Source organism: Propithecus coquereli, unplaced genomic scaffold, assembly GCF_000956105.1.
Source record: "Propithecus coquereli isolate 6110/MARCELLA unplaced genomic scaffold, Pcoq_1.0 Scaffold15, whole genome shotgun sequence".
Taxonomy (NCBI): domain Eukaryota; kingdom Metazoa; phylum Chordata; class Mammalia; order Primates; family Indriidae; genus Propithecus; species Propithecus coquereli.
The window spans coordinates 2,164,432-2,179,631 of NW_012139413.1; the positions used below are offsets into that span (position 1 = coordinate 2,164,432).

The window sequence follows — 15,200 nt, forward strand, 5'->3', positions numbered from 1 at the left end:
CTCTTTGAGCCAATAATTTAGCAATGTAAGAGATGATTATTTTTCATAGATAATTTTCCTGCATTCACTGGTTGGTAGCAGTTCCAAAAATTGACCTGGGCAGGATTCAAACCAGGAACCTCATGGGAAAAGTGGTGTTATTGTCACTGAATTTGTGAATCCCCTCATCTTTTAGTTTGAAAATTTCAAATGAAGATTTTTTTTTCCACACTTCACATACACTGTGTTTAAAGTTAGAGCAGACCCCCAAAATCTGACCTTCAAAAGTTTTAGAGATTGAATAAAACAAAACCAGTAACTGATTTCATTTCAGCTGAATTTTCCACAGGAGGGCTGAGGAGAGTTGTGGATCATGTTTTATGTCATTTGATGAGAATGAAATCATGATAATCTCTGGTTTAAAGCGAGATAAATTTCCCTATTATAGCAACTGGGTCTTGTATTAAAATCTGATACTTTGCTCCAGGTCACTGCTTTATTTCTTAAAGACTTTTGGTGAATTGCCTTTGCAAAACACTAAGAACACATCTGTAAGTTTTAATTTCTTGATGACCAAAATGACAGTGTGCCCTATATTTAAGGAGATGAGAGTTATGCTTGGTGAGAAAATGGATATATATTTTTAAAGTTAAAATATGACTCAATTATCTAGGGGAAAAGCCAATAAATGCCTTTGTATTACTATAATTGCTTCTATTTGAAAATTACAATTTTGCAAACAAAACTCACTTGTTACTTTCTAATTACCATCAACTTTGGACAAGGAAATGCATATGTATGCCCCAAGGGGAAAAATGGAAAGCATGTCTTTCTTTCACATCTATCTCTGTCTTTGCATAAATTTGTGATTTCATTATGATTATTCTTTAAGGGAAGGCAAAGCATGAGTGACTTTCCTTGTTACACAAAACATTCTGATTTAATTGTTTTTAATAGTCGACTCTGATTTCTGACTTCAGTTGTGTTCTTCCTGACAAGCCCCTATTTCCTGATTCCCTCCCCTTCCCGCCCTGTAGCTTGACAGGAAGACATTAAAAGACTAATCAAAAACTGCCTTATGCCTCTAACATTCTTCATTTTACCTTAACAGTTACTCACTGTTTATTTGTCAAATGAGATCTTAATTTTCCCTTTTATGCAAGACTTGGCATGTGGCAGAAAGCAGTAACCTTGAGGTGGTGGCGTACACAGGCAGTATCCTAATCACCAGAAAGCAAGGAAGTGCGGGAAGAGAGGGATAGATACTGCTCTGCCTCTGACTGTCTGGGAAACCCCAAGAACATCATCTAGCTGTCCAGGACCACTGGATTTGTAAGATCCATGAAGTTAGAGGCTGACTCTTCTTTTGTTCTTGTTTTTAGATCTCATGCATCTGGTATACCACCTGACATGGGGACATAGAAAAATGCTATTAATAAACTTGCTATTAATACAGACAGAAATCACATTCTCTAATTGCAAAAGGGAATTAAATGATTCCTATTTTAACCTCTGAAATACTTTAAGAAATACTTTCAGAGTGATTTGAAAGATGAATCTCTTTTGATAGAAGACATGTTCATGTAAAAAGAAGACAGTGAGGCCACCAGGATAATTGTAATAGAGGGAATGGCCTGAAAAAAAAAAAAAAAAAGAGCAGAAAGATTTTCTGTCTTTTCAAAACTTCCCCCGCCCTTTTGGGAACTTGCAGCCTGACCTGAATCACTGAGGCAGGTTAAGTCTTTTGTTAAAACTCCCAGGCGGCTGCCAGCCCCCAAGGTTGGCAGCTGTCAGAGTTCACAGGCTTTCTCTTTAGCAGAGATGGGACACAGGCTTTGTCTTTGGCAGAGATAGGATGATTAGAATATTTAACCACAGTAATTGCCTGAAGCTGAGAACCCTCCCTTTAAAAGCTCTGTATTTCTGCCTATGTTCAGGAAATGTGGGATTTTGAGACGAGAAGGTCTAGTCTACCATATTTCCTCCTTTGCTGACAAAGTAAGCACTCTCCTTCCTCCTGAAACCACCTGTGCTTGTTATTAGGCCTCGTGGACAAGTGGCTGAGCTTTTGGTAACATAACTGCTACAGAATCAAATAGTAAAGTTGCCCATCTATGTATTTTTAATCTTGAGTGGTATGACAGTGGCTTACAGTGTGCAATGAAATATTTGGCAATGCGGACACAGGACTTTTAAAATTTCTATTTTGAGAGCAAAGGTAGGATTTCTAATCAGTGTAGTATCCTTTAAAATCTTTCAACTGATGCCTGTGTATTTATGAAGAAAAGAAATAAGGAGCATGAATAGATTTCCTGAGAGAGTTAGAGTGAACAGCGATTAAGCTTAGAATGTAAAATTGCCATTTGTGATTAGTTCGATTCAATTAATTCCATCTTTCTATCTATCCCTGAATTCATTTATTCAATCAGCCAGCATTTAGGCTCTGTGCAATGCCCTGTGGATATAGGGATCAAAGACACCATCAAAGAATTCATAGTCCTGTGGTAAAGACAGAGATATAATTGCAGTACCCAAAGGCAGCATGAGTTTCCCACTAGGGAGCCATTGGGAGGTCTGGGAGCCTATAGGGCAGGCACGTGGTACAGGTTACAGGTCACAAATTATTTAAGAATCACCCGGAAGACAAAACAGGGAGGTGCTGAATAGTGACCAAAACATAGTTCCTATGGAGATAGGAAATATTGCCTACCCTCAGGGAGCTTACAGTTATTTTTCTTAGTTTTAACTCATATGTCTATAGGCACTCATCTTTGAAGATATTTTTCGCACTGAAAGGCTTCAGTGAACTTTCCAGTAATAAACTGGGTATGCATTCCCAGGACTCCAATTGCTTGTTTGTTCAAAGGTTACTGATTTGCTTGCTATCATTCCCCTTTGTGAAGAATTTCATTACTATCATGATGTCTGCTCAATGCTGTATTAAAGTCATCCAGACATACAGCAAGAAAATCCAACCAACTAATGTTAAGTTTGGTGACTGTGACATGTTCATAAATTTTGCTATATTATCTATGAAATGCTGTAATCCTGTTTGTCCCAAGAACAGTCTTGTATTCCTGTTTTAATTAAATCTCTCAAACCAAGCAAGTTCCTGTAGGATATAATCCATTCATTCAGGTGTGAAAGGCCGAAACCTATTTACATATTTACAACCCTGATAGCTGTGTCTGGGATAAAATTAATTTATTTCTGAGTTGTCTGGGTTCTGCAGATATTGTAATTACTATTGTGTATTCAAGCTTTCTCCTAAAAGACTCATTTTAGGGCAGTTCTGAAAAGTACTGGAAACATGAAAATGGGGACAAAGACCCTGTTTTGATTTGAGTTCTCTTTACTGCTCTGAAAGTGCTGTGTGTACCGATAGCTCCTTATAAATATGTAAATGAAAATAAAATGATTAGCTGAGATAGAATAAAGGAAAGAGACTTTTTCTTGTAAAAAGACACTTATGTGAGAAAATGAGGAGTTTAGAAAATTCAACCATTGGGAAAAGAATGTTCTGGATTATATAGCTCTAGCTTTATTTTCTAGCTCTCATCACAATGGGAATAATATTTGTTTGAAGTTACAGCAATGGTCTGAGATGAAAGAGGCTACAAGCACACCAGTAATTCAATACACGGCAAGTACAGTAATTATAGTACGGAGTCACCTTATCAGTCACTAGTGGGGAAATAGCAGATACTAAGGAAGGAGAAGGAGCAAAGAAGCAGAATTCAGAGAGGGATGAAACAGACAGATGATTGAGCTTAGCATATTTGAGGGGACTATCCTGTGGACACCGACTCTCAGAGGAAAAGTGATACGAGAGAGTTCTGGGAATTTCTTCAAAGGTAAAAAAATAAGACACTATTAAAGGCAAAGCATAGAGAGAACCATGCTGATGAAAAGAAAGATAAGGAAACCATAGGAGTCCACCGTCTGTAAAGCATAGTCTGTTTTTAAGATCTGAAATGCAAAAAGCAATTATCTGTTGAATAGAACAAGGACAGATCAGCAAGGACGAGAGTAAGGAACAGCAGATGCCTGCAGGGCGGTCAGAAAGGCCAAGACACAAAATGAGTTCCAATTAGAGCAGGTCACCGAGGAGAAGGGAAAAACCTTTCATAACACATTTGAAACAAGAGCAAGGCAAAAGCAAGTGCAGGTTCCCCAGTTAATAAGGAAGGGAAACAAATACCATGATACAGAGAAGCCTTAGGTTTTATATGTATGTATTTATTTTTAGATTATAGCCAAGAAAAAAAAAATCTACAGTAAGAGACTGAATACAGCCCACAAGTAGAGGCTCAGAAATAGTTATTAAAGGAAAGATCAAGCAATTAAGACTTTATTCATTTTAGCTAAATTCAATAGAGGGATTACTCGTAGTGATGAACCAGATGGACCAGAATGTTGTTTCCGAAGGCTGTACTTTTCTGTGATGCTAATTATTATAGTCACTGAGGTTGGACAAAATTCCACAAATCAAAGTCTTCAGAGGCCTTTTAGGCTGCCTCACCCCTATATAAAATTGCTGGAAATGAAGTCTTTGTAACCAATTTTAAATATAGGAGATGTTGGAAATAATATCTTTTGAACATATCTTCATTCTTAGAAAGTGCACCATTTCTTCCCAAGTCAAGCAATCATGTTTAGATTAGTAATGAACACTGGTTTGTCAATAGAAAATTAGATGAAATAACTCAATTCCTTCTTAGAAAATTACAAAACTTTAAGCTAAACAGAAAATTATGTCTGTTGACATTTTCTTTGTATTATTTTCAGTTAGTATTATACAATGCAAAGAATAAGGCTAGTGATGTTGTTTTATATCTAGAAATACCAGGGTATCTGAAACAGTAAATGATAAAATGGCTCCTAGTCTCTTTAGAATTAAGTCATTTGAATAAACATTTATTATGTATATCATATGGGTATATAATTAGTTCATTGAGCAATTGAAATTGGGGATAGTAATATGAAGTGGTTTTGTTTCTCCAAACTTCTCCTTAGACCACACTTTTGTGTCTCCCTTTATAGCCTTTTAATTGTGAGAGGTAGAAAAATATAGTGTTAGTAGAGAGGACCTGAACCACTTGGTTCCACCATATGTGTGACTTCAGAACAGTTACTTAACCTTTTGTGCATCATTCTGCACCTGTAATATGAGAAGGATAATAGTACTTACTTCAAAGACTGTTGTAAGAACGCAATAAATTACTCTATTTAAATCAATTATAGAGTGGGGGGCAGGGAAAAAATAAAAACAAAAAAATAAAAAATAAATCAATTATAATAAAAACAATGCCCAGTGCATAATAAGTGCTCAGTAAGCATTAGCTATGGTATTATCTCAGTCAAATTCCATGTTTTTTCCATCCATACTGTTATTGAACACTTGGTCCAATCTCTTTTAAAACTCTCATCTTGACATCTTGTCTCTTCTCTCCCTTGTTTAGTTTTGACGCTAAATCTGGGGGAATTGCTTTAAAGAAAAAGGCAAGATCTCTTTCAATCCTCTTTGAAGTTGTAACTCTTTGGGTATTGAGACAGACATTTAGGATCTTCCGGAACAGGCAAGAGTCCCATGAGGAGGTCAGATTTGGTGTTCCTGCCACATAGATGGGATTGGAACTATAGATAGTAGGAGGAGAAGCAGGCACTGTATGGCAGGAGCCCCTCACCTGGCTTTCTCATGTATTTGTTCTTGAGGAGATTGCTGTGGGAATTCCTCACAGCATAGTTCTTTGATGTGGATTTTGGTTCCTGCTTGACAACTTTGGCTGTCTTCCACACCTCCCCTACTTCCTGCTAAGTGGTGAACCCCATGGCTAGGGTCTCCTCAACTAGCAGCCCACATTTTGGGGGAGGCACTGATAAGACAGGCAGCGTGCTATTTTCTGGAAGTCTCTCAGCTCTCACAATACTGCCCCTGTAAAGCGGTAAGAATGTAGGTTACTCCATCTTAACCTCAGCCTTCTGATTATAAAGATTGGGTTGACCAGTGTAGCAACTCTAATGTACTAACCTCTTAATAAGCCCTGGCCCTCATTGGGGTCAGCTCTTTCTACAACACAAGATACTCAGTACCTATTTGGCTTCAGCTTTGGGGTTTGTCATCAATTCTAGGACAACAGGAAAGTTCCGTACCAACTTGTCACAGATATGCAAGTTTATTAATTTGAAGCCAAGACTACTCATTGTAGTCTTTTAACTGTAGAGATTCTCTCAATTGCCGATCCCCCATGGTTTGCTCAGTAAGAACATCCCTTGTTTGGGTGTTGCATATCTGATTTATCTCCTCTTTCCAGCTGTGCACCTTTCAGTCTCATATGTGAAACTCACTTTTAATTATTGACATCTTGGGAAATCCCATTGTGAACAAATGATGCAGAATGACTTATGTGGATAATTTCAAAGATTACAGTCTATTACAATTTTCCCAGCCTACACATATGGTTTGACTCCATTATGTATGCTTTAATGGATATTAAAGCAGATATTTTTAAAAGAAATTTATTTATTTGGTTTATGGGCAAAAGGAGTAAGATTGAGAAGATTCAAATCATTGGTTCCACATTCCTGCACTCCTGGCTCCAGGTCTCCTTTCAGATATCTAAGTACTCTGCGTGGATGTGGCTGAATAAAATATAATGAAATCGGCTCTTTCTGTATCACTGTTAGTTCTTTACACCTGTTTCTCTCTCTCTTTTTTCTTTTTGGTATTTCTAGGAGAGATGTAATTACTAGTAGGTTTGGGCCCAGGAAATAACATTAATGGTAGAAATGTAACATCGATTATTGCATCTTAGGAAACAAGTCACAGCTTTCTGTAAGGCTCATCCCCGAACTTTGGTGGTGTTGAGTAGAGCCAACTTTCCACAGGTCCTTCTCTCTCACGACTGTTACCCTCAAAACAGGGTGTTTTGTCTTTACTTGCTTACTTTATTCTATGATTCACATGGAGGAAAGAGACGATACTGTATCTTATGTTTAATGATTTAGGACTCCAAACAATATGGCCTTGGTTCCTTCCTTCCTTTATTTTTTTAAACAAAGGTAAAATGACTGTAAAGGAAAATTATCTAATACAGACTGAAAACTCCTTCGATTTTTATATTGCAGCTGCCAAGTTTTGGTAATCAAATAGAAAACTTTCAGAAATCTTTTCAGTAAGACATTGCAATTTCTCTGGGTGTACTTCTCTTAGTAGCTCATTACACCAACTTTTCCTTTGATATTGAGTGATAGTCACTCTTTAACTTAAGCCTGGTGTGAGAAAATTGGGAAATGACACTTTAATCCTGGAGGACTGATTTCATTAAAGATCTTATAATATATTGGTGATCCAGCCTTGCCGTCTTAAGTATGGTTCTGAGATGACATTGATGAAATTGCTCCTATCGTTAGAAGCCAGGTCTAACACAGTTATAACTCTCAGAAGCACAGGAGTACTGAGTCATATCAAGAGATCTCAGATTAGGAATTAAAATTCTTGGGTTCCACCAGTTCAGTAGATCACTCACTCTCTCTGGACCTCAGCCCAAAATGTAATTTAGTAGTTCTTTTCCATAGCTCTTACTTACTCTGAGTCTCAATCCAAATTAGTCCTGTATTTTGTCACCTGGGACTCCCAAATAAAATTCATAATGCTTTAATAATAGTTAATATTTATAGAGTATTTACTAAGTCCCAGGCATTGTGCTAAATATTTCGTATGTATTATATCACCTAATCCTGACAACTCTTTAAGGTAAGAAATATTTTATATATGAAGAAACTGAATGCTAGACCAAATAAATGTCTTCCTGAAAGCCCAAAAGTTTGTAAATGGTGGGATCAGGATTTGAATCCAGATCTTTCTGGCTTCTGTGTCCACACTTTTAACTACACTACTAATATTGCTGTTGAAACTGGGCTGTGTTCTTTTATTATTTTATCAATTAGATCCTTTATTAGAGAGTGACATAATAAAGTGGAAAATTTTAATGGCGAGTTTTTAGATTTACATCACCAAATAATATTTTTAATTGTGTCTCTCTAATACTCTGATAAATCTTCATTTTAAATTTGAATACCATTTCACGTATCAGAGTTTCAGGTTCTCACATACAACAAATTATCAACCTTATGGATGATATCAATTGTTTAATTTATTCAATTTGTATTCTGCTTTTTTCTTATGTTTGAGCTCACTTTTGTTGCTTCAGTTCTGTTTCTGTTACCATTTTCAATTTTCTGCTCTTAGTGGCCTAAGATTTGATCTGTTTATCATTGTTCATTGCGGTTTATTTGATTACCAGACTTTTATTAAGTGTCAGTTAGTGTTGTAAACCTCAAAGACTTTTTGTTAACAAGTGATTTAAGATTGCTACCTGAAAGTAGTATTTATCTATTGTTAGTGGGGTAATATCAAATGAAAATAAAATTCTAAGAAATTGCCAATTTAACTTTTTAAAAAAATGGCTTAATCCTTTTATTAACCTGGAAAGAGTGTAGTTGACACTACTATTAATAACAAGTGGTTCCATTCTCTATTATTACACCATGTGCCAAGCAGTTTATGTGTAATATTCTTTCAAAGTTGCTGTTACCCTTTTTTCCATGGTTCTCTTTTCATTTGTGATACAACAGCAGCTTCATTGCCAAAGAAGAACCACATAAACCAGGAATGGTTTAAACCAATCAGAGAGAGAAAGAAGAAAGAAAGAGAGAAGGATTCACTTAGTGAGCAGATAGCTGACTGGAGATAACTATATACTTCTTTTTTTTCTAGCCCTTTCCAAATTCATGAGGGAACCTGAAACCTTGGGGCCATAGAGACTAGGTTTGGGCTAATCCAGATCTTTTAATGTCTAGGCACTTTTAAGGCTGCTTTAGGCTAGTCCTACCATCATTTTGCAGCAGGAATTTTCTAGAATAGATTCAGATATTTGGGGGGATTCTTGTGTGCCTATTAAATAACTGCATAGAATGTATGTAGTATCCTTTTCTTAAGGCATGTTTGTTAGACAAGATGAGAGCAGATGCTATAAAAAGGTAGGGACACTCAATGGGAGGTATGGTTGGGAAAAGTGATTAGACAAAGTTAAACAGTTGTCTTTCTGAAAGAATATCACAGAACTTTGAATATACTACTTTGTAAGGAAATCTCTAAGAGATAGGTTAGTAAGTGCTATGGTCTAAATGTATGTCCACCCCAAGTTCATATGTTGAAATCCTAATCCCTAAATTGGTGGAATTAAGAGATGGGGCCTTTTAGGAAGTAAGTAGGTTATTAGGGCTCTGCTCTCATTAATGAGATTAGTGCCCTTATATAATAAAAGAGATCTAAGAGAGCTGTCTTGCCCCTTCCACCACGTGAGGCTATAGCAAGAAGGCACCATCTATGAATCAGGAAACACCCTTAACAGACACCAAATCTGCCCATGGCTTGATCTTGGACTTCTCAGCTTCTAGATCTGTGAGAAATAAATTTCTGTTGTTATAAGCTACCCAGTTTATGGTATTTTGTTATAGCAGCCCAAACAGACTAAATGAGAATGTGCTTTTCTGATATTTGACCACCAAAACCTTCTTGAGAAAACAGCAACAGAAATGAGTACACCTAGGGATATTTTGTGGAAAAGAAATGCTATTGTAGAAGTAGATATTTGAGTGACTCCCACCAACAGGGGTACAAAATGTCATATTTATTCCTTCTGCTAGTATAAATTCTTAATAAATATTTTCCAAATATTTCTGGTGGGAGTGTAATTTTTATAAAAATTTTATAAAACAAGTTGACTATGGATAAAGAACCATTAAAGTATTCTACTCTTTGTAATTCCACCTTTGAAAATATATCTTAATGAAACAATCTAAAATCTCTATTTCAGATGATATATGATTTTTTTTAGTATAACATTTTAAACAACATATTTGGTATTAAGAACAACTTAAATGCCCACGGAAAAGTAAAACAATTATACTATATTAAATGCAAATTATAATATAGTCTTTTAAAATGATGATTATAAAGACTATGAGAATATGAAAATCCTTAGGAGAAGTCAACAAAAAGCAGGATATAAAATTGTATACTCACAACGAATTTGTAAATGACAAAAGAAGCAAAGGAAAATTTTACCATAGAAAATACACAAAATGCTAATAGTAACTATGTTTTTTTTTTTTTAGGCTGATCCGTTTATGCATTTTTAATTATATTTTCTAATGTTTTTAAGTCTTCTTTTTGTATTATAACTTTGGCCTCTGAATGAGCCATATTTTTAAGTTTGCTTATAATAAGCAAGGCTCATCGTTTTCACCCAATGTAGGCAGCCTTCCTCTGAGGAGTTAGGAAATGCCTCCAAATAGCCAAGGATGCTCCCTTCTAGGCTTTTACTTGTAGAATGGGGAAATTTTAGTTGAAGTTTCAAATATTTGTGAAGTCTAAACACATGGACCACGGCACTCTGCTTTTTGCACTTTCCGTGACTGATCAGGTAATAAAATGCAAAATGGAGAGAGGCTGACAGAAACATTTCTGCTTTATTTCATTTACATGAGCTCTTTTTTTTAAAACCTCACAGATGAGCTCTTCGGTGTCTAAAGTTATTTCACACAGAATTTTTAACATCTTATTATTGAAATGAAAGGGGAAAAAATCAATTGTAAACATCCTGTAGATGGAACACATTTGATTTCAATTTGCACCAAATTGTTAGTTATTAAATCTATTGTGAAGCTCTCTGCCACTTGCGTAAATTTCTCAACTCTTGGCTGCTGAACAAGTGCCTCTGAGCTTTCTGATACTTATTGACAGCTTTTTTCCATAGTACATGGCTTGTTATTTAAAGACGCACCAGAGAAGAAGTCTTCAAAATATATCCACATTCACTGTGACATTAGAAAGTTGTCTTTATTGGTCTGAGTTTTGAAATAGTAAAATAACAGAAATGAATCGTTTTGTAGTAACACAAGGCTCTCTTTCTCTTGGCTTGAAGCTCTGGGAATATTTGCTCGTATAGATCCTTCTCACTCTTCAAAAGAAAATTGAGGTGTGACTTATTAATGTACTCTAGATATACATTTTCCCTCTGTTCATATGAAACTCTCTTCAGCAATTTTGAAGTGACCTTGACTGTATTTTGTGATTCTGAAATCTCTTTGGGGAATATTTAAAGACAGAACAAATTCAATGGTACCTAGCTCCATAGAAATGGGGTATACTCAGGTATGGTGTAGAATATATTCAACTGCAAGTAACCAAGAGATGCTTACACAATTCGCAGTTTATTATTATCTCCCATTACCAGCTGTCTGGGGGGAGACATGGAGGGCTGGCAAAGTGGCTCAAGAATGCCTCTGAGTGCCTAGGCTCTTTTAACATTGCTACTCCAGCATCCATAGACTGTTCACTTCCATTTCATACTTGACATATGTGGTTTCAAAATGGCTTTTGCACCTCCGCACATTACATCTACATCTATGAACGATGACACAGGAAATAGGATGGGTCAATGCCTAAATTAGGAAATATCCCAGAAATCCTCTGCAGACTTGTGTATACATTCCATAAGCTGCCACTGTGTCACATGGCTACTGTTAGCTGCAAGAAAGCTTTCAGGCCTCTGTGGAATAAAAAAAGCATACAGGAGTTAGAAATGAGTATCAAGTGATCTTGTTTCCAGTAACTGTCACATACCTCTCTAGAACACAACTTAGAACCATCAAATAATCACAAACATTTTTCCCCCCAAACAAAAGTAGATGTTTCAATGGTCAGACACTTAAAGTTATGAAAGTTCCTCTCATCCATCAAGCATGTTTCCCAGTTCCCACCAGAATTGTTGCAGGGAGAGGAGGCATCCCAGAACAAACGAACTGCTCCAGTAGGGAATACTCATAGTTGGTGAACCAAAACCAAAGGATAAAAAAGAAATATTAGAAGAATAATCCTGTAGAAGTATTCAAGACATGGGATAGCCTGGGTTCATTTAAAATAGACATAAGAAGTTTCTTATTGTTACAGTAGAGTACAGTAAGTGAGCATAACAATAGCCACTGAATTTTCAAGAAGAGGGAAATTATGTTCAGCATTTTTTTTTCTAATAAAGAGGAGATGGCAGAAAGATTTATCTTCTACGTGTTCGTAGTTGAAAATGTGCCATTATGTATAGAGACAAACTCCAATGGGCTACCTGGGAAACTTTACTAACTAGAGAAGAGTTTTCAAGACTTTTAGATTTTACAGGTCTCCACCTTTTATTTTTTAATGAGGAAATATGTGAATGTGTCAGGTTGGCAGCCTGTTCTGAATTCTTGGTGTGCTCTTGGCCAAAGAATGACCAGACACAGCAATAACAAGGCCAGCAGGAAACAAAGTTTATCGAGGAAAAGCAAGATAGGTTTATAGAACAAGAGCAAGATGTAATCACCCTGCCATAACAAGAGGCCCTGGTTATGGTCTTGGGTCTCGTTTTATACTGTCTGGATTGGGCCCTCCTCATGGTTCAAACATCACCATTGAACCACTTTGAGGGATAGTTAATGACATGATAATTAGCCTTAGGTTCCTCTAGGTCATTTTCCAAACTCTATTGTGCCTAGGGTGTCTGGCTTATAGGTTGGGGAATTCCCTGCACATTTTTACAAATTGGCAGGGCAGACCTCCTTCCTCCAGGTGTGGCAATTGCTCAAGGCAGCACCAAGGTGGAGCACCCGCTTCTGTCCCTAGGAGAGCCAGGGAGAGGCCCCTCACTATCTACCTAATAAATGTATTGGGGGGAAAAAACATCTACCTATGATTACCATCATTTTATATAGAAGGTCATTTTCATACCAAAAAAAGAAACTATACAATCTCAGAATAAAAAAAAAATTTTAAGGAAAAGTTAAACTTTATGAAAAAAAATCAGATATTTTCTTTACTTTTTTTTCATTTTGGTGCAAATGAATGCAAAACCTTGGTCACAGATCAGGGATGGATGTTTAGGGACTTCTGTGAAGGATTTCAGATATCTGGGATTTGCTTATTTTTCTCATCTTTTACAAGCATATATACCATTTATATTCATGTGGTAACTGTTGTGTGTTACCAGCCTGCCAGTCACATACATGCTATGATTTGCTGTGTGTGGCAAATTATTTCTCTTCCATTGTCTGAAATAATTCTCTTGCTTTTGGGTTAAGGGTAGGATGGCAAACACCATACCTATGCCATCACTGACCCTATCCTATGCCAGTAGCAAATTTACTATTCACAGTAATTTTTACCACTAAGACTGTTAGGTAGATAGTGAGGGATTCGGGTCTCCTAGGGATGAAAGTGGGTGTTGCTGTGATTCACCACCCCCGCAAATGGGCTTTCAGAGAGGCTCATGGGATGTCTGCATGGGCAGTAAGACTCAGGTCATGCAGCTCCCAACTGTCCAATCAAAGTGGTTCCATAGTGACCTCTGAACCACGAAGGAAGTCCCAATCTGGGCACTATAAAACAAGATGCAGACCATAACCTGTCCCTTTGCACCCTTCCTTTTGCTCTCCCTTTGCTGTGACAATGGGTCAAGCCATCTGTGGCATAGGTATCATGCTCTGTAAACCTATATCTTGCTCTTGCCCTATACTCCTATCTTCTTCCTCTCCTCAATAAACTTTATTTTTGTGCTTGTCTAACTTTGGAGTGTCTGGTCGTTCTTCGGCCATGAGCGCGCCAAAAACCGAAATTTTCAGACTAAAACCTGACAAGACTAGAAATGAGATCAGATCCTGTCTCAACACAGTGTTTAGGAAGCTACATCCAATCCATTGGAGCTGACACATGAAATCCCTCTGTTCTTTATGAATTAGGTATTAGCCCCAGAAGGATTTTGTAAAAATGTGCTAGTTATATGAAAGGGGAAACTTACTGACACATCAGTTCAGCTGTGAGATGGCAAAGAGAAAGTAACGCAGGAATAAAATAGAAATCAATTATGTTTTAAATGCAGTGGGAGGAAAGGGCTGGGAATGGCAGAGAGCCTACCAAAGAGCAACATGAAGGCAACCTCTGAGTGCAGGTGAGAATACTATCAAATGCACTGGCTTTGAGCTCATGTATTTCTCCTGCTCAAATACTCCCAATGGCTTCTCATGTACTTATCACATTTACTAGCATCTCCTCAACCTGGATTTCCACCAAATGTCCTGCACAAACTCCAGCAACTCTGTCATCGATCCCAGACATTGATCCATTTCCATCTCTGGGCTTTACTGTGACTGTTCTTAATCCTGCATGCTTAAGAATTCCAGGTAATTGCATATAAATAAAACTGATACAAGAATGTCATGGAAATCCATTGCTCAAACATTATCTCTTCCCTGAGTTCTTTCCAGAAATCTTTTCTTGTTTTATCCTTCCTCCTAGATAACAAATGGGATTCATTTACTAAGAAGCAGAAGAAATATGTGGTAAAGCAACTTTTCCTATGCTTCCTTAACGAGCATTCTCAGGATTAGAGCTAACCACTGTGTTAAATAGAACAATTTGGAAGTTTTTAAACTGTGATAGGACAGAATCTAAAATATATATTTATTGCAATTATAATTTTACTTTCAAAAATCCATTTAAATAAAAAAAAAAGTAATATAGGGACATTAGGAACATGAAAAATAGTCACCATACTAACACAAATGCTTTGACATTTGGTGCATTTCCTTCCAGACTCTTTTTTTTTTGGAGGGGGAGTTCTACACATTGTTATATATTTGTATTTTACTCATTCAGCAAATAATTATTACATGAATTCTATATGCTAGGTGCACTATGCTAGACAACCACAGAAACACAGATTTGTTTTCATGCAATATGATTTTATATTTATATACATGCATGTATATGGCTTCATAGTTTTTGAAACCTCATTCAATATTAATGTACTCAAATTTATATAATCTTAGTGGCTATTTATGTATTTATGGTATTAGTAGTTTTTCAGTAAATGAAAGGCATATATATTTCCTACAGCATTTAATTCATATTGACATATTTTTTTTCCCAAAATAGATACCTATGTGTACTTCTACGAGCAATACCTCAAAAACCAAACATGGCTCCATTATACCTTACCTTATATTTTAAAAGGTCGCATTTTATAGGTTAAAACCATGCTAAATCCATATTTATTAACTTTTTTGTTTGATTTCTAAGGATGATTTTTTTAAAATGTTGTTAAAGTTGAGAATTGTCAACACTT

General features: G+C 36.5%; 1 protein-coding gene across 1 annotated transcript in view; it reads left to right on the plus strand.

Annotated features, from left to right (window-relative positions):
- Positions 1–14,087: 14,087 nt before the first annotated feature.
- LOC105806928 (matrilin-3-like) overlaps positions 14,088–15,200 on the plus strand; it is a 256,161-nt gene continuing 255,048 nt past the window's right edge. The window contains exon 1 of the mRNA XM_012640161.1: positions 14,088–14,256. Coding sequence (XP_012495615.1) covers positions 14,088–14,256 — 169 coding nt within the window. The remainder of the gene's footprint in view (positions 14,257–15,200) is intronic.